This window comes from Sinocyclocheilus rhinocerous, unplaced genomic scaffold (assembly GCF_001515625.1).
Source record: "Sinocyclocheilus rhinocerous isolate Xijiao unplaced genomic scaffold, SAMN03320098_v1.1 scaffold212, whole genome shotgun sequence".
Lineage (NCBI taxonomy): Eukaryota > Metazoa > Chordata > Actinopteri > Cypriniformes > Cyprinidae > Sinocyclocheilus > Sinocyclocheilus rhinocerous.
Window position 1 is genome coordinate 778,140 of NW_015638742.1, and position 20,885 is coordinate 799,024.

The 20,885-nt window shown below is 37.3% G+C and overlaps 2 protein-coding genes across 3 annotated transcripts in view; one reads left to right on the forward strand and one right to left on the reverse strand.

The window, feature by feature from the left end:
• The window catches only part of tgfbr3 (transforming growth factor, beta receptor III), a 139,716-nt gene extending 134,485 nt beyond the window's left edge, over nt 1-5,231 (reverse strand). The window contains exons 1-2 of one of the 2 annotated variants that reach the window (XM_016565226.1): nt 5,165-5,231; nt 4,981-5,046 (exon numbers count right to left, since the gene is read on the reverse strand). The gene's annotated coding sequence lies outside the window, so the exon portion shown is untranslated. The other variant, XM_016565225.1, reaches the window with a different exon arrangement.
• Nucleotides 5,232-9,789: 4,558 nt separating this feature from the next.
• The window catches only part of LOC107749988 (bromodomain testis-specific protein-like), a 21,336-nt gene continuing 10,240 nt past the window's right edge, over nt 9,790-20,885 (forward strand). The window contains exons 1-5 of the mRNA XM_016565233.1: nt 9,790-10,411; nt 12,236-12,520; nt 12,648-12,785; nt 12,885-13,026; nt 13,136-13,257. Of these exons, the coding sequence (XP_016420719.1) occupies nt 12,335-12,520; nt 12,648-12,785; nt 12,885-13,026; nt 13,136-13,257 (588 nt within the window). The 5' untranslated portion in view covers nt 9,790-10,411; nt 12,236-12,334. The remainder of the gene's footprint in view (nt 10,412-12,235; nt 12,521-12,647; nt 12,786-12,884; nt 13,027-13,135; nt 13,258-20,885) is intronic.

Consider the following 20,885-nt stretch of genomic DNA (forward strand, 5'->3'; position numbering starts at 1 on the left):
TTTCCCGAATCCCCATCCCACCTCAGACTACCAAATAATTTCACTAAACATTATGAAAAATGAATGCTTTTTTAATTAAAAAAAAAACCTACAGGGAAAAAAAAAACATGTTTCATCACTTGAAACATTGAAAAATAGCATAGAGAGAATAACGTCTCGGTTACGTATGGTAACCCTCGTTCCCTGAAGGAGGGAACGGAGACGTCACGTCGGGAGTGACCGACTGAAAGGGTACACATTTAAGTACACTTTTAAAAAGTCAACTTTTTTCATTAATCTAAAGTTACATTTTATGTTAAAATGTGTTTTAAATCATTATGCACTGATGTTTTGACTAACACATATAGCACATATAAAGGACTTGAATTTGAAGTGTGGAACTTATTATAATCAGTGACGCTGTCTACACTAGATGGACGCGACAAAACCCAGACATTAAACTGATGCCTTGTTCTGTTTATGATGTACTGACACAAAGTTAAAATGATTTGCAACGGTTGCTTTGTGCTTTGGTCCAGTGTAGAGCTGTTGCAGCGCGACGCGATAAACTATAGTGTCCGGTATAGACACGGTGAGTGAAGCCGAGAGCAAGATATGCCTCGTCATATTTTCTGCATTTAGCTTTTGAATGACCAGCACCTGCCTGGGTCTGTGCGACTTCATCTATGGCTTTTCTCTTCCCTTTCACAAACCGATCCATCTCCCTAAGTTACTTCCTTTGACTGTTTAAGGTTTTATATTTTTTTAATTTTTCTGCTGATGGCCCGCGCCCCCCTGGCGGGCGCGCCCCACACTTTGAGAACCACTGACGTATGTGATACTCTCCAAAATGGCACTATAGGGTGACGCGGAGGAGACAAATTGTTGAATAAAGTTGTTATTTTTGTTTTCTTTGCATACACAAAAAGTATTCTTGTAGCTTCGTAAAATTACAGTTGAACCATTGATGTCACATGGATTATTTTAACGATCTCCTTGCTACGTTTCTGAGCCTTGATCGTGTAAGGATCCTTGCTGTCTATGGGAGGGTCAGAGAGCTCTCAGAATGCATCAAAAATATCTTAATTTGTGTTCCGAAGATGAACAAAGGTCTTACAGGTTTGGAACGACATGAGGGTGAGTAATTAATGAAAGAATTTTCATTTTTGGGTGAACTATCCTTTAATGAGGAATTCTTTGAATCATTCAAACAAATGATTAATTCAAAAGATTAATGATTAACTTAGAAACAAAGCAAGTTGCTGTCTTTACAAGCGGGTTATTGAATCATGGATTAAAATGATTTGTTCAAAAACAGATTCATTCATGAATTAAACACCGCAGTGTTGCACTGATGCACTAATATTTAGGAAAACGGCTTGTGTGATATTACTTAACTATATAAACATAAAAAACAAATCCATGCAGGAATATGTTTTAACTTTCAGAACTCTTAAATAACAGAGCATTTTAAATGCATTCTTATAGGCTTCCTAAAGCATAAAGTATTTTGGACTTTCAAGATGTGTTTCATTTATATTTTTTGCAAAATGAGTGACATACTCAATAATGCCAGCTCGCATATCATTAAAACAGCAATTATGATATTATCGCAGATGATAAAAATCGCACACCCCTCTTTTGTGCAATGGAAAAGTTCTATGGATGTTAAAGGTCCCTGCCAAAAAAAGAACTTTTATTTTTAAAAGAGACAACATCAAAGTTAACACACATGGACTAAAAGTCATAAAACTCCGATTTTTAATTCCATGGAGTCTTTACGGTATGTTTGGCCATGTCCTTCTGAAAACCATCGCAGCATGAGAGGACAGACCAAATACAGCATGACCTCTAGAGAATAACACACCACAACTATTTCTAGCCATGTATAAATAAAACACAACTCACTCCAGCCTACATTGTTCCAGCCAAGAAACATGGCATGAGTACTTATGAAAATGTGGGTACCTGTAAGCACATCATCTAGGGCCACTTTGGTAGTAGAGGCCTCCTGAAACCCATATAGTGAAGTGTAACATGGGCCTTTTGACTGCTAATGAATCTTATTTGGATTGAGTCATTCAGTCTAAACAGAGTGTGGTTTCCCATTTGAGTAAGTGAACGGTGACGGGGGCCTCTTTGACATGTTTATAATGGAAGACCTGCTCGTCGGCCCAAATGGATCCTCTCCGTGTTGGCTGCAAGCGTAGCCACGTGTCAAACAGTGACACACTGGGGACATGAAGTGGCCAGCTGCACTCAAACAAAACCACAACCTCCAACAGTGATACAGATTGATCAATCTACTCGACTCACTGGGCCAATTTCTCATCTTTAGCACCGGACGCGTTCATTCACACAGCATGCACACAAACACACACTAAATCACACCTCAGGGCCGCTAAGACCACATTGCACACTCACACACACACACACTTGAGTGGAACATCTGCACATCTCTGTGTGTGAACTGTTATTTGTGAGTCACATCAGAGCATGCAAAGTTATGCACATACACTTGCATCAACATGCAATTTTTACTCATACACCTCTAGTTATGAATCATCAGTGACTACTACTCGCAGAACGCCAATGTGATAAAGACTGAAAAGAAGATGAAAAAGGTAGTGAAATTCATTAAAATACATAATCTTGTGTTAATCTTCTCTGCTTATGTGCAGTGAATTTAGTTCCCTCCAAAAAGCACTGAACTTCCTCTGTCTCCCTCTATCTTTTTAGAAAGTAATAAGCTGAGAGTGAGTGATCGCTAACCCTGAGGACCTGAATCAACATGTCACAGGGGTCTTGAATCAGATAACACTCACAAGTCTGTTGTCCTCGTGAAACCACCTTCACTCCTCACCTCATCTGCACAACAATAATCACTGTATGAGAAGTCACTTTAGGTAAAAGTACTTTCAAGAGCTCAGACTAGCTTTTTCCATGGAATTCCTCTGCTATGTGCAGTGAATTTAGTTCCCTCCAAAAAGCACTGAACTTCCTCTGTCTCCCTCTATCTTTTTAGAGAGTAATAAGCTGAGAGTGAGTGATCGCTAACCCTGAGGACCTGAATCAACATGTCACAGGGGTCTTGAATCAGATAACACTCACAAGTCTGTTGTCCTCGTGAAACCACCTTCACTCCTCACCTCATCTGCACAACAATAATCACTGTATGAGAAGTCACTTTAGGTAAAAGTACTTTCAAGAGCTCAGACTAGCTTTTTCCATGGAATTCACTACCCAGTAACCCTCGTTTTCTCGCGTAAGACACTTGCAGGGATCATCTAATGTCTAAAAGGCATGAAAAGCCTGACCAGGACCCAGAACAAATCCCCCTGAGGAGATCAGCCAAAGAGACTTACAGTCTCAACTAAAGACATTACTTTTATAAATGTGTAACTAGTAAACACATGAATAGGTTAAGGATTAGGTTATATAAAATATTATATTAAGCCATTTTGACAAACTGAGAATATGAAAACTGTCTCTTTTGCAACCGAACACAGCATGATAACTAGAGTAATAAGGACATCCTCTGCTTTACGCTTAGACAGATTTTAATAAGCTATGCTGATGCACACTTTTGGGAGGACTTAAAATGATAAGAAAAGACGTACAATCAAACTTAAGCAATACTTTAGTTACTTAAAAAAAGACAAACAAACAATCTGACAGTCCAGGTAATGCAGAATAGATTTTATTTTATTTTATTTATTTATTTTTTTTTTTTGCAGTCTATACCAGTGATTTTGCTTCAGGACTGATTTTATTTTGGACATTAAAACCCAACACAGTCCCAAAACTGTTTATCGTACACAACTAAACAAAAATGTCCTTAAAATCAAACACTGAAATGTTTGACTTATTGATTGATTTATAGTTTTAGGTCCTGTTAATGCTGGCACCTGTCTAGTTTAACCTCTTCAATCAAATAACAAATGGATTTGTACCAAAATATTGTAGAATTTCATCTGTTGCACAGCATTAGCTGCCAACAACAAAAGATATGGGAAGCGTTTTGTCTTCTCTTTTAAAAGTTGACGTACAATGTCAAACTAAGTATGTTATGTGCATTTGATTATTTGCATTGCTTTCCCTGATGTCTGTGACCTTATCAGAACAGACTTACAACACATTTTAGGGTCCAGTCCACCAGATAACAACCACTGGTCTAGAACTGTACGTCCACTGAAGACAATTAACATAATTAACGTGAACTTCTCTGCTGTTAATCCCACTGAAGAACCTTATCTAAAGAATGCACTAAGCCAAATTATCACTCAATGACACAAGACATCATATGAGTATTTTCTGTTTCATAGCAGTCACTTGAACTTTATATTTTATTAGACAACACTATTCCCAAAGGTGTAATATCTAATACTTACTGGCCTGTTTGAGAATTTCACAAGCACCTCCAGTGTTATGTGAACTATGTACATTAATTTGATTAAATTAAATTCCTGTGCAGGGCAGTCCACTCATCCTAAAAAAAAGAGTTGGGCTTCATGTTAATGGAGAAAAATAGAGTGAATATATTTTTTTCTGCAGATATATTTCACATTGCAGTTCAGCTGTCAGAAGGCACCACAAGTAGGCTACCTCAAGTTTCACAGCTCATGACCAAATCACAACATCTGCAGACAAGACATTATGCATACTTAAAAACTCTATAGTTCAGTTTTAAAAAACGAACATGAACATCTTACAGTCACTTATGAACTCTAATGGGCTTTATATCTTTACATGCACTTGAAGAACGTCACTTTGCATTGTAGACATCAGCTTCATTGATCATAATGGATGCGTTCTAGTTTTATCACGTCGCAAGACTCAACGTGTTGTGAAACGTGCATGCGAGTCTATGGAGTTTGCATGCGACTGTAAACATGCTATATACAACTACATTTCTTACAAGAACCATAAACTGGACTTGCAACAATCCTAAGACAATTTACACGTCACAAAAAAAGCAAAGACAGAAACAAAGTGACATACCAGCGAATCTTCAGTAATGCTGAAGAAAACTTTCTTAGGGAGTTCACGCTGTAACGTTTCCTTCGGCTGATCAAGTAAAGGACCAGAGCAAAATCTTCTGTCAGTATGGTAATTAATCGTGCGACAAACGCCACGGTTTTCGGGATGACAAACTCTGTGACAGATCTCAAAAAGTTTTAAATACCTCTCCCGCTTTCTGTGTGTCTGTGTGTATTTCAGTGGGAGGGGCCAGTGGGAGGAGGCTGCGATTTACATCTATCAAGACAAATGAGAGGATGAAGTAGGCTTGAAAGCCCATCAACTTCCACAGTCATGACACTTGAGTTTACTTCAAAAAATTATTATTGTTGTTGTTGTTTTTTGGTGTTGTTGTTGTTGTTGTAACAATAATAACATAGTAACAATAATATTTATTAATATAATATAAAATGTATTTTATAAACATTATAACAATATTATTATAAAATTATTGCTAGCTATATAAAAATGATAGGTAGTTGAGTTTTAAAAATTCTGTTTTAAAAGTTTTGTGTTTTTCTTTGCTTTTACTAGTGACAAATTCTCTTCAACATTTTAACATTTTTTTAAACACAATATTTCCTTTATTTCCACTTATTTTCACGTATAGCACATTCCATGAAGTTTTCTTCATATAGCCCATTCCTCTTCATTAGAGGATTATTATGAGGTCATACAATTATGATAAAGCTTAGTGTTAGAACAATGCGGTTTTACATGCGTCTTGTTCTATCTGACACAACATATAGCTATTTTGGCGCCCACCCAGCATCTGCACAAACAAGCTTTTACCTATTTTATGCTAAGACGTAATGCTGAAAATGTCTCTTTCTATTATTTGGAAGGGTCACGGTGTATAGGACAGAATAAATAAACATGATAATACTTCCACATTAACATTACTTTATACATTATTAAAACAGAAAGAGGCAAACTCGCACTCTTCTTAACTTTTAAGCTTTGGAAAATGTCTTTTGTGGCTCTTAATTCTAGCAACATTTTCAAGAATCCCCAGGAGCCCATTTAAAAATAGAGTTTGAGTTACTCCACACAAACTGTACAGACTAAAAAAAAATTTAAATACATGTTATTAACTATTTATTAGATTAAAATACAATTATTAATAAAATGAAATAAAAAGTGCCCAGCATTGTCAAAGCTAAAATATTCACATGCATTAATAACATGAACAAGTAACATTTTTAAGACATAATTAATACATTCAAAAAGTTTATGAACTTCCGATTATTATTTATTTATATTTAAATGTATTCCTGTTCTGTTAAGCAATGACATTTTAATGAACTTCATTATTAGGTTGATTACTGTACAATTTTTACTTTATTATTTTGTAAGCCCCGGCAAATGCTCCATGTGTGGGATGCTTCACCTCACCCCAATGTACAATAAACACTTACCATAAAGAGTATGACCTCAATCATAATCTAATCTAAGATGTCTCAATGTCATCTACACCAAGTACCATCCAAGAGACCTACATTCATCTCAATATGTGGTTCCACAACCCTCAGAAGTATCTACAGTCAGGGGACAAAAAAAATACAAAATTTAGATTCTATATCTGAAACACCTCATCTGCATTTATTCCTTCTTATACATTTAAATTAAATCAGCATTTTCCTGATGTGAAGCAATTTAAGACATGGAAATCTGTCATGACTCAACATGAAATAGGGGTGAAATCGTAAGTGAAATTTTAATCATTTCTATAGATATAGTAGTACATCAGATCTTCTGTAGTGTGTGTCTTATCTGTTAAATGTTTTAGCGATAGCAGTATCAGTCTGTCATTGCCAACTGATTTGATTCAAGGCAAAGAGCATGCTGACCTGATTTTAGACTGGCCTTTCCTTAGACACTAATCTCTTTCTGGACCAAAAACTGGCTTTTGGGCCTTAAACATTTACTAACAAGAACTTGATTGTGGGATTAACTAATTAATAACCCACTGGCAATCAATAATTAACTTATTGCATTTGCAATGTTTCAACCCAAGCAAGGTCTTGTTGTTGTTTGCACTGCCTGACAAAAAGGCATTGTTTGGGTTGTATTATATTAAAGTTATATGAGAGCAGATAAAACAGTGTGCTGTTTTATGTTTCTTTAATTTTGATTCTTTTTGACTGAGCACGTGTTGAATACATTCAATAATTAACTGCTATAAAAGAAGTGGCCATCAAGCTGGTCCAAAATACATACGCAAGCATTGGTTGTGATGTTTTCCATTTGCAATTGCATTTGGTCAGATATGCTTAGTTTAGTTTAAAACATAAGCAAACATCCTAGAGAACATCCTTTGTATGGATGCATATTTGTGTCTGTTTGTTTTTGCAGGATATATTTGTTTACTTTTGATTTGCATTTGCATTTTTTTTTTTCTGCCTCTGCCTCCTCTCCTGGCTTGTTTTCCCGAACAAACAGACTCATGTTGTCTGACTGAAATGTTCCACTCTGTTCTAAAGGAAATGGAAATGCTTTACCACTGCTTACAGTGTAAATGTCAGAGTCATGATTTGCCACTAATGAGACAGCACCCTTGCAAGATAGAAAACTTTGTTTTGGAGCTTCTTGCTGTCTTGAAAACATTGATATGCTGCTTTTGAGTGTCAATGAAGATGTACTCAGAGGCTTCATGTCATTTTTCACTTCTCATGCATATGTATGCCTCAGAACCAGGCCTCAAAGCATCTGCACAGACGGGGAGGAAGATGCAACGAAATCTAGTCCTGAACGTGAATCTCTGCTCTAATTCTTTGATTTCCTTTGTTTTGCTTGCATTTATGATTTTTGTCAAACCCTTTGAATTAAATTGTTTTTCTTAAAAAAAAATGAAGGACATTTGTAAAATTATAAAGAAAACCATCTGTAAAACAATAGAGAATTTGGTAACACTTGACAAAAAGGTCCTATTTGTTAACATTAGTTAACCACATAAGTTCACATAAACTAACAATGAAAAATATTTCCAAAGCATTTGTTAATCTTAGTTAATGTTAGTTTCAACATTTACTAATGAATTATTAAAATAACATTTTGTATCTATTAAAATTATTTAATGGCCCTAATGCAAAAAACAACAGCCGTTTTATTATTATTATATTTATTAACCATCTTTTATCAATTAAATACTGAAACAAATGTTGCTCATTGTTAATGGTAGTTAATGCATTCATTAACATTAACTAATGTGACCTTATTGTAAAGTGTTAACAATATTTTTTTTTTTATTGCAATACATCTGGCTTATAGTGCTTAGCAATATACTCTGATGATACTGCATTTAATAATGAAAGGGCTTACCATATCTTCTACATACACTCTAAAAAATGCTGGGCTGTTTTAATCCAATTTTGGGTCAAATATGGACTAACCCAAGTTTTGGGTTTAAAATTTAATTTTAAAAATTTAACCCAACAGCTGGGTTAGTCCATATTTGACCCAAAGTTGGGTTAAAACAGCCCAGCATTTTTTTAAGAGTGTACATAACAGCTGCATGAATACATACATCTCTTCTCCCATCATGGCCATATCTCTCTTTATCCATAGTTGTGAAAATGTTTTCCTGAATAACACTTTCTCATAAGTGACCCTGTGGAATGTCGGGTTCTGAACTCTTGACCTTGGAGCCACATGGCATGACGAAGCCTTTCATCTGATGTATGAGCAAATACAGGGGATGTTTATGTACGGCTACTTAGTTGCCTTAAAGACAAAAATGAGAATAAAAAACAAACATGACAACATGAATCAACATGTATGACATAAGTTATGTCATATAGCTCTCTCTAAATATTTATAAAAGCAAAGTTAAGCAGAGAACACTGCTAATCCATTCCTTTAAGTAGGCTAAATGTGCAATTACACGTGTAAGCCTATTTAAAAATACATGTGGTTATTTTGTAAGTTTTGTATAGCCGCACTGTAAGGAAGAAAACATAACAGTAAACGCGTTTTCCATTCAAAATAGGGCTTATGGTGCCCTCTTGTGGAAAGTTTGTTTCAAATGTTGTTGCCGAATAAGTGAAACGGAATAAAGAGATAGATAGACCAAAATGAAAATTGTCTTCACCTTTATGTTGCTCGAAATCCGTATGATTTTTATTTCTTTCGTAGAATATAAAAGGAATTGTTAGTTAGAGTGACTCAGTCACCATGTCCTTTCGTTGTACGGATAAAACATTAATGAAAGTGAATGGTGACTGAGGCTGTCATACTGCCTAAAATCCCCTTTTGTGTTTCACAGAAGACAAAAAGGAAACAGGATTGCATCAACATGGGTAAATGATAACAAAATGTTCATTTTGGAGAAAACTTGTATTTTATATAGTTTTATTATAAAACGTTTATATATAAAAACGCGGATTTTCAATCATAGAAAGTATAATGCACAGAGATTTTCTTGCTCCATTTTTTGATTAAAAAACATGTTTATTTATTTTGTTATATTTTCTCCCTCTTTCTATGTATTCGTCTTGGGTTGTGTTTAAAACACTGATGAAGCTTGCTTGAAGAGGTTTAATGAAGGTTGTACGGCGTTTACACAAAAGATGAGTACGGTGTCAACTGAGAAGCCAATCCCTGTCAAGAAAGTGCGCATGCGCATTAGTTTGCGTTCGCCTCCCTTCCAATAGTCTCCCTTCAGCATTGCTCAGTGCTCTATCATATCATAGTTCTCTTTGTGAGATATTTCAAGCTGCAGGGATGACCGATGTCCAACACTCGCCAGAAGCTGACAACCAAAGCCACGGAAAAGAGCCACGATGTAATAATTTAACAGACACTAAAGAAGGGAATCGAGCTATAGCGATCGACAGAATGTTCTAGAATGGTCATGTGATGTCCGGAGAGCAGTAATGTCGCACTTTTAAAAAAATACTCTTGACGTACGCGTCTGTTTCTTATAGGAGTTCGTTCGCCGTCGTAAAAAAATAAACAGGTTTAATTGTAAAACAGCGTTTCGGAGTTGTTTAGGGTATAAAACATAGGGAGGTTTCGATGCGATACGTTTTAAAGGAATATTTTCTCGTTATTAAAGCAGCGAGGGGGAAGAAGGGAGCACGTGAGGGGTTCTTGTCCAATGGGATTGGGCGCTTTCAGCAGGAGGGTATAAATACCAGGCGGTTGCCGTGAGAGACATCCGGCATTGATGACTGACCATTCAAAGAAACCGTGTTATTTCAAACGTATTCATGTATATGATGTTAATTTGTTCTGTTGGCGTTGAAAACTAAGCTCAAAAATCTTCACGTCGTTTTCAAAGAGGGTTTTTCGGGCGCAAAGCATCAACAAGATCCTTCGGTTGGTGAAGTTTTCCAGCAGAGCTCATCCTGCGCTGCATCGTCTGTCTCAGTTCGGCAGTTTAAACTTTCTTTGTCGTTCCCGAGACGGAAAGGTAAAATTTTGGATCCAGGTTGAGCTAGCTTCATTTAGCTGGCGTAATGGTTAGGGGAGGGACTGTTAACTGAGCTCAATGTCAGCATCTGACGGGGCGGGGTGATGTGTGGCTAGCTTTGCTAAAGCTAGCCGGCGCCATTTTGTGGCTCGAGGCTTGCTAACACGATTATTCATGGGATTCATGTAAACCAGTCTCTAATTATCTGTAGTGTGTTTTACGCTTGTCCCTAAAACTGATTATTTAAGCAAAGGCGACACTTCAGGTAGCAGTAATGTTGAGCCGGAAGTTAGTGTTGCGTCATCCATAAGAGGTCGTCGGGATAACGCATGGCCCTGGAATGTGTAAAGGAACAAATATATCTTGCATATAAACGCAACGTATGGTATATATTGCACCCCTTAAGTATAGGGAGCTTTTTCTAGTTCAATATTAAATTGCTCGTATGTTTTGTTGACCTACAAAGCTTCTTTTTGTTCTGAGTAACGTTAGATGAATGTCATTCTTCCCATGTGCAGTCTGTAATTTGACAAATTGGCACGTGTTTGTCCACAACAAACGAGAATAAATTGTCACAACGTCGATACGTTTGTATAAACAAATTGTGAACATGTTAAACTTGTAGGTGTAAAAAAAGAAAATAAACACGAATCTTCATCTTTAAAGTGGACTTTATCGATGATGGACAACATTCCCTTCTCCCCTCCAAAAACAAAAAGGTTCCCTTCCCAATCATAAGCAAACCAGTGTGAAACTAAGTGTTTTATATAGCTTACAAAAAAATAAAATACCATTTTAACCTTTTTTTTTTTAATTGTTTTTCCTGTGTAAATAAATTTTGTAAGTTCATAGGATTCTTGTACAGTGATTTCTTTTTTTTAATTTAAATAAAGTACACATAATGATCAATATAATTTGTAAATGTTTTTTGTATGAGGAAAAATACTATTTTACTTGAGCAGGACGATGACCTTTTAGTTTGGGGTAAGTGTGATGGAGGATAACCTCTGTAACGTTAGCTAAATAAAGCTTGAGAGCTTCAGAGACAATTTAAAGGAGTTCTGTGACTTTTGAGCATGTTTTCACTGTCCAAATTTTGAAAGTAAGAGTGTTTGTTTTTTATTGATCTAATGAGTAACTTGAATCTAGAAACCTCAGTTTAAATAGGTAAGTGTTGTGCATATAAATTGGGGATACATTTAAAGTTTTGCCTTGAAACAAATAATTGGTAGAAACGAAGTAATATCAGTTTCTGCTTTTTGTTTTTATTTTAAGTTCATTTTAGATTAGTCTGAAAAATGTCACATTGGCAGTTTTCATCTAAACAGCAATGGTCTAGTTTTAATGTGCTGGACAAGTTCTCAGTATATTATGCTATCATTTTGTTTTTAGAAGGAAAGAAAGGTCAGCATATTCAGACTTTTTAGCCGGCAAGTTTCCTTCCACATATCTGTTAATTTTTTTATTTATTTTTTGAAGGTTATCTTGGGTGAGTTATTTCAGATACTGTATTTTCAACTTAAAAAGATGCCTTTTGTTGGGAGTGGAGCTGAAAAGCGTTGTAGTGTTCATTTATTAGGCAGTAGAGGGCAGTGCATACCGCATGAAACCTGCAGTAGTCCTGAGGACTACAGTGCAGTATGTCATTAACTAGAAATTTACACAGCATGTGTGTATTTCTAAAAAGCTATTACACTTGCATTTACACTTGTCATGAAAGGACTGCGTGTGCTCAAATCTGCTGCTTTTTCTGATTTGCCTAAAAATAATAAACGGCAGTGCAGAATGGCATGAGGATGTTGACACTGCTCTCCCTGTTTACAGTGGCACAGACAGTGGGTGTGTAATGCTCACTGAGCTGCCTAGGTTTAGTTGCAAAAGCCCTTTCCATACTGGTCACCACTTCCTGGAACGGCTCAGACCATGTCTGATGTGAAACCCCCACAGAATGGGAATCCCCCTCCCCCCCAGTTCAAGAACCCCAAAAAGCCTGGGCGCCTCACCAATCAGTTGCAGTATCTAGAAAAAGTGGTGATTAAGTCCCTGTGGAGACATCAATTCTCCTGGCCTTTCAGACAGCCTGTGGATGCAGTCGGACTCCATTTGCCAGTAAGTCTCAGCGTGCTCTGTCATTTAAAGCTATTTTACTGATTACACAGTTTGTAGGTACAAACCTTTATTAATTTTTGTGCTTGCTCAAGGTTATTGGTGATTTCAATATTTCCACTTCATTTAGGATTATTATGCAATCATCAAGAACCCTATGGACTTGAGCACCATTAAAAAGCGTCTTGAAAACAATTACTACTGGAAGGCAATGGAGTGTATAGAAGACTTCAACAACATGTTCACAAACTGTTACGTGTACAATCGGGTGAGGACTGCTGTTGTTTTATGTAATGTTGCTAAGAATTGAAGATTTGATATGCAGCATTTGGTTTCAATTTTTTTGTGTGTGTGTGTGTGGTTTCAGCCAGGAGATGACATTGTTCTGATGGCTCAAGCCCTTGAGAAGCTTTTTTTGGAGAAGGTGGCAAAGATGCCTCAAGATGAGTTTGAGATCTCTGCACTGACAACTAAAGCTCCTGTGAAAGGAGGAAGGAAGGCAACAGCAGGTATTCAGGCCATTTAAATTAAATAAATGGATTACAAATTACATGTATCAGGTTTCTGCGTTGTATAGTACAGTGAAAATGAAGTTAATATTTGAATTTTTTTTTGCAGTGTTAAAGAGGCCACAGTCTCCTGTGTCTGAAGTGGTTTTCCAACAAACAGTGACCGTCATCCCTCGGGATGCTCTCCACACAATTCCCTCTGCTCCCCTGTCTGCACAACTCTCAGCCAAAGTCAGTTCCTCTCAAACCACCTGCACTTGCACTTTTAACATGTGTATCAGCTGTATCATAAGCCTCTAGTACAAACTGAACTCGGGTGTTATTACTCATTGACGTCCCCTCCAGAATTTCACGTATAAACATATAGTTCGTCTTCGTTATGATGCCATATACAGTTTTGGGTGTTTCATTTTTAATTTACTGAAAGCTTCAAGTGCAGTTAATTATTTTGTCATGCTATACATTCTTTTGTTTGCCGTCAAACGGTTGACCACTGCCGTGTGTGTATCCTATCTCAAAATGCGGCGAAAAGTCCTACACTACGGTAATAATGTGATTAAAGTGTGTACATGTCTTTACTGCACTTCAATAATGCGACTAAAATAGGGCTGTCGCGATTCTTCGATTTTATTCGACTATTCGATTTTTAAAAATCCTCGACTTCATTTTGCTTGCGTCGACTAACCGGCAAAATACCGGAAGTGGCGCATTTCACGGACGCGAATCCATAAAACACATTAGACTGTTTCCCAAGGCTGCATGATATATTTATATAAACCCATTTAAAAATCATAATTAAACATAATTGTGAATTCACAAACGCTACGATTTAATTAAATAATTATATGCAATGCCGTTCTAATACAGTATATGCGCTTTAATTATTTACATGCGTGTAGGTTAAGTACGTGCGTCACACAAGCGGCTTCTTTCACATTAGCGCCACAGGAACTGTTATCATTAACATTTGTGGAGCGTCTCAAACTCCATCTCTGAATGTTGTTTGGGTTTATTATAACGTTCATCTGGGAACGCAACATGTGCAACATCAGATTTGTACAAATTTGTCATTTGTAACTCTGAGTTTACACATTTTGATGTCCACATATTCTTTTAATTACAGTGGCTATAGCATTTCAGTCATAAAGAAATGGCCAAATATTAAAGATTAAGTGGACTTTTGAATTAAATGGTGCATGGTCAATATTAAATATTATTATGTACATTAAAGTGACGTGACATGTGGCCAAGTATGGTTACCATACTAGGAATTAGTGTCCTGCGTTTAACCCATCCAAAGTGCACACACACAGCAGTGAACACGCACACCGTGAACACACACCCGGCAGTGGGCAGCCATTTATGCTGCTGTGCCCGGGGAGCAGTTGGGGGTTCGGTGCCTTACTCAAGGGCACCTCAGTCGTGGTATTGAAGGTGGGAGAGAGCACTGTACATTCACTCCCCCCACCTACAATCCCTGCCGGTACGAGACTCGAACCCGCAACCTTTGGGTTACGAGTCCGACTCTCTAACCATTAGGCCACAACTTCCCCCTTAGCTCTATTGTTTAGAGATAAAACTAGGGATGCACCGATACCACTTTTTCCAGTACTCGCCCGATACCTATACTTTTATTTTTGGCGCTTGCCGATACAGAGTACCGATACCAATATTTTTATTGCATTTGTACATTTTTTAAATATTGGGTACAGAAACCAAAATACAGGCGTTAATACTGAATGTTTAACGTTATATTCATTGCATATATACTTCGTAGTAGACATCCTTGACTCCATTCTGCTGTCTGTTGCTCTGTTGCCTGTGTTTCATTGTCTGAATATGGCGCTTATCACATGCTGCGTGGTATCGGCGTTTGGTATCGGGGCATTTTAACGAGTACGAGTACGAGTACAGGAGCTCAGTATCGGGCCCGATACCGGTGCATCCCTAAAAAAAACCATATGATTTCTTGCTTTTGATACTTTATTTGAACTAATTATTATTGCCTCATTGCTATTATATATGTATTTTAAGTCATTTTAAAATCTATTGTTCACTTACATCTATTTTTATTACCAGTAGACTAGAACATGTGGATTTGTTGTCATTCTTACACCATAATACTGAACTTTGATTTCAGTGATTTGGACTATGAGATGGACACTTGCTTCTTGCACTCTATGTTGCACTTTACTTTTGTTTTAAAAAAAGGATTTCATAAAAATTTGGATTTCATTTGGTTTAATAAAATATTGGATATTGGAAAATATTTGGATATATAAAATATAAGTAAAATTGTTGATTTTTGTTTTTGTGGGAAATTAATCGTTTAGATTAATCGATAAATTAGTCGATAGATTAATCAAAATAAAAAGTCGTTAGTGGCAGCCCTAGACTAAAATAGGAATACTCCACATGTCTTAATTTGTGGAATACTCCATATGTTTTCATTCATTAGTGTTTACTAATCTGGCTAAAGTCATACTCGAAGTAAACACAAATCGAATTAAGTACACCTTAATCACACTATTAACGTTGTGTAGGACTTTTCGCCGCATTTTGCGACAGGATGAACACACGGCAGTGGTCAACCGTTTGATCACAAACAAAAAATTCCATTAAAACAACTCTCTCCCACCAATCCTTACTTCACACTCTCATCCAGTACCTCCGAGTTTGTCATGGGGGTATGAACGAAATGTTGCCGAATGAAAGGGCAGAGGAGGACTGTTGCTGGTGTATTTGTATCCAAAGTCATTAGTTTGCACGTAGCATGACAATAACTGCACTTGAAACGTAAAAATGAAACACCCAAAACTGTATATCCAGGGATTGAAATTAACTTTTTCACTCACCAGCCAATTTGGCTACTAAATTAAGTTACCGGCCATTCATAACTTCTACTAGCCAAAAAAAAAAAGAGAGAGACTGAAATAAACCAACAGTTTGAGGCTGTCTACACTGGGCGTGACTAAGTGACCATTGCAAATCATTTTGTGTCAGTACTAGGGGTGTGCGATATTGACAAAAAAATGTGCATAACCTTTTAAGTCAAATTCTTACATTTAATCAGTCAATTATAATAATAATACATTTAGGCTGTTACTAAACAAATGAAATCAGTATCAATAAAATTCATCTTTGCAGAAGTTGAATATGAAGTGGCATTTAGATGCATTTACACGTTAATGCAGCTTAGGGGGACATGGAATTTAGCCTGCATGCTTTAGCCTGCAGTTACAAATGCATAAGTAATGTTTTGATATTTTAAACATGAAATGTTGAATACTGATATTTGAAATTATTGAAATAATGAAAAGATACTTTAAATGTGACATTAAAACCGCCAGTAGATGGCAGCAAGTCACTGTTAAGTGAGTCATTGCGATTGAACCATTTCGAATCGAATCATTTAAACAGGTGATTCATTCAGTAACGAAACAAGGTCATATTGCTCAGAGACGCAAAACCGTGCTGTGGCTGTGTTTGGAATGTTTTCTGTTGGCGAAATAGCGCAAAAACAGCCAATATGGTGTCTAATACGTAAGTCTCTTGATATTAACTTATTGTTTATTGAACTGTTGTATAAAATCAATATCATATTTTGTAACCATGCTGATTTTTTAAGAAAAACTGCACGCTTCCTGTGATATTGATTAACTATATGAATTGATATAACTATATGAATATATACATTTTCTGCCCCCTTATCTTGAATTACGTGATCATTCTTAATGCATATTAATAGACTGAATCATGCAGTGAAAGATCGCACTCTAAATGCGTTCGATTGCTTGGTCCGAACCAGAGTTCGATTGCTCCCCCCTCCCCATGCCCCCACTGGACTGTGTACACATTATATTATTTGGGTCCGAGCTGCGGTTCGTTTGCATCATCAAGCCAGCAGCTGTTTACCCCATTGCTTAGTAACGATGGTGCAGGAGAAGATGGCAAAATGCGTAACAAGGCTCTATTCAATTTTATATTTATGTTTTTGAACCGTTGGTTTTGTTTCCAAAGCTTCAGTACATAACGGCACTTACGTCTGCCTTACGAATGTACTGCAAATGCTCTAAAGTACTCTGAAGGTGAACAGAAATGAGATATACAGCTCTCTGCTTGCACTGCGTCAGTCACGCTCGTCAAAAAAGTGAGTGAAACACATTTTTATTAAATATTACATCATTAATAGCAGTTCACTTCCGTGATTTGGTACAATTGCGTTCACATCAGCAGCGAAGCGTACCGGAGTTCACTTGAACCGTACCCCGGACCATCCTTTTTAAGCGGACTCGGGTATGGTTCGCGGGTGCGCACCAGAGTTCGGAAGACCGCGTTCACATCATCCAAACGTACCGAACCCTGACGTCAATCGAACCCGGGTATGCACCAAAAGTGCTAGTGTGAAAGCACCCTAAATGCGCACGCGCACGCGCACTAAAGCCTGTGTTGGTCTAACCAGACTTTCACGGCGCGTATGCGTGCCTCTGTAGGTGTGTTTTGTTTGTTTTTTGCAATATACTTGCTAAACCTGTGCAGATTTGGCTTGCATGAACTTCCCCAAGAAATTAATGAGTGAACATAACTTACGAAAAGTAACCCGCCAAATTGGCTAGTGATTTGACAGCGTTACCCACCACAGCTGATTTTTACCCGCATTTGGCGGGTTGGCTGGTGTTAATTTCAAACCCTGTGTATATCATTGGTCTCAAACTCAATTCCTGGAGGGCCACAGCTCTGCACAGTTTAGCTCCAACCCTAATCAAACACACCTAATCCAGCTAATCAGGGTAATCAGGATTACTAGAAACTTCCAAGCAGGTGTGAATTGGAGCTGATTGGAGCTAAACCCTGCAGAGCTGTGGACCTCCAGGAACTGAGACCACTGCTGTATATGCTACCATAACTAGGGATGGGTATCGTTAAGGTTTTAACGGTATTACTACTCTTACCGATACTGCTTATCGATTCGGTACTTTAACAGTATTCTTATCTGTACTTTTTGTTTTATATATATATATATTAGGGCTGCACGATAAATCGCATGCGATATTTAATGCGCATCTTGTCAGTAAAGCCGAAGTTGCGCAAGACGAAATGCATCTAGTTTTTAATAGCTTTACCTCATGTCTTTTGTATAATCCTTAGAAATCAAAATCAAAATTAAAAAAAATAAATTAGCTTAAAACCGCCACAGGCCTAAAGTGTAAGCAGATGTTTGAATGTTTAGTTCTCTCTTCTATCATAATTAAACAGGGCTTTCATTTTGCACGTGCTGAAGCTCCTCTCGCTTCTGAATTGGGAATAGCAAAAATGCATCATAGACAAATGTTTGAAAAACAGCTGCCGACTCTGGTGAGATAGAATTTGCAAGATAATGTGTATATATAGCAATAATAAATGTATGTGTGTTTTATTAATTTCTCCAGTACCGATAGCAGAACCGTTAACGTCAGAGCTTATCGATACTCCGGTCTTTCATAATTTAGCCCTGGGACCGATTAAATACCGGGTTTCGGTACCCATCCCTAACCATAACGAAGACAAACTGTATGTTGATATGTGAAATTCTGGAGGGAGCGTCGGATGGCGTCGCGTGGGGATGGAATGACGTGTGCCATTAATCGATCTATGTACTATAACATGGGGAACAACGGGAACATAAAAAGGAATATTCTAAAAGCAACTCGTGTAAACACCTTAATCATAATATTGTCTTATTCAGAATAAGATAAATAATTAGATGATTAATGTCAATGTAAACATTTTCAATGTATGAGGTAAAATGCAAATTAAATAAGAATAACAAGTCTCATTGGCACCAGTAGTGTGGTGGGAAGCACTTTAGCCAACTTGAGTTTGAGTCCCATCTCATGGACCTTTCCAATCCCATCACCCACTTTCTCTCCCACTTCCTGTCAAATCTCTGTAATGTTCTTTAGGAAAAAAGGCAAAGAAATGGGTGCATACTCACAAATTTGTGTGTGAAATCTGTCCACAAGTGTTGTCACAAACAATTTGTTATTTATCAATAACTTTCATAATGAAAAGTATTATAAATTAACAAAAAATGTATAGACAGCTGAAACCACACATAAGCAAAAATGACATACTCCTGTGGCCTTGTAAACATGTTTAGATAATCTTTTTTTTATATTGATATTAGGGATGTCAACGATTAATCAATGATCGATTAATTGTCGATAAGAGATGCAATCGATTAAAGCTATCGATGGTCAATTAAGCAGTTTAATTTTGGGCTGCGTGTGGCTCGTGCGCAAAACACGTGCGAGGGGCTGTGAGTGACGGTATATAAATGCATCATCATTCACTCATAATTACAAATTAAGCTTTTAATGTGATGCCATAATGTCAGTTGAAAACATTGCTATAGTGTTTTAAAATACAATAACGAGCACCACGAAACCATTTAAATAGGCGCGTTCAGCGGTCTCCGTGTCGGGATAGGAAACAATCAACAAAGTAAAATGATCTCAAACGTACGGCACACTCTCTTCATTTTTATCAAATGATCATAATCACATCTTTTCATCTTACAATCCTGCTACTAGCATTTTATTCAGACTAAAACCCCTTTAATTCGGGTGAGAAAGGGGGGGGTTGAGTGGCTTTTGCACGTCCTGTCATGCCGGTGACTGCGTGCTGCTGCAATAGACGCATTTTGCTGCATTAAAGTTAACGATTAATTGATCGTTAATTTAAACGACGATCGATCATGGAAATGATCGAAAATTGACATCCCTGATTGGTATGCAAGTACCTGTATTCTAGATCTCCATAAGAGGTGATTGTGTTGTTTTGTACTTATTTTGAGGATGGTACGCAAATTGCTCGAAGGGTCTTCATGCATCTGCTTTCAGGCCAGAATGTGTCTTTAGAGAACATCATGTTTGCTCTACGGCTGTAAAGGAAAGATTTTGCGGGAAAAGCCCTTACACAGAGATTTAGATATGTTCTATGCAGATTACTAACTTTGGGTATGCGGTTGCTCATTTAGAATACTCCAAATTCATTAACATTACAACATGGTTAGGAATAAATGCATGTGCATATGCATGTGTTGGGGTTTAGGCCGAATGTTTTCTCCTGTGTGTATAAATGTGAGTAATCTGTGCAGTTATTATTAGTAAATGAGACCTAGGCCCAATCCCAATTCTACCCCTTAGCCCTTCCCCTTTCCCTTTCCCCTACCCCTCCGTTTCGCGCGTTCACCTGAAGGGGTAGGGGAAGGGCCAGATAGACCTTCAAACGAAGATTTTTCGGGACCACACTTCAAACGAAGGGGTATGAATTATCTCCGCGTAAACCGGCTTCAGCGGCAACATGGCTGCCTGAGCGAACAAAAAGAAATAAATGTAAGCATTTTTGGCATTAATAAAGATTTTAATGAAAAGTAATCATTTGTTTTATGTTGCATTCAATCGTGAGTTCATATTACGGTCATGTTACTCAAAGAAATGTTTGCAAAAAATCGCTAAAGTTTTCTAACGTCATATCATTACTGACTGCACGATAGTGCCACAGCATAGGCTATTGTCATGTCTGATCAGGGCAATAACCACCGTAGACATTGAGGAGGGCTAGTACCCCCAATAATTACAAATCGCTAAACCCTTTTCTGAAATATTGCCAGTTCGAGAGAGGGAGATGAAAGTTGCGTGTGTGTGCGTCTGTGCGTTTCTCTTCTTAGAGTGAGTTTACTTCAAAAATAGCAATTTTATCCTCTTGTTGCTGGAAAATATAACGTAGCGATTCAGTATTTTAACTGTTATTAATAAAAGTCGTGGGGCAGCGTTGACAAGTTTCTTTGCTCCTGGATGTGTGAGCTGCGCAATATC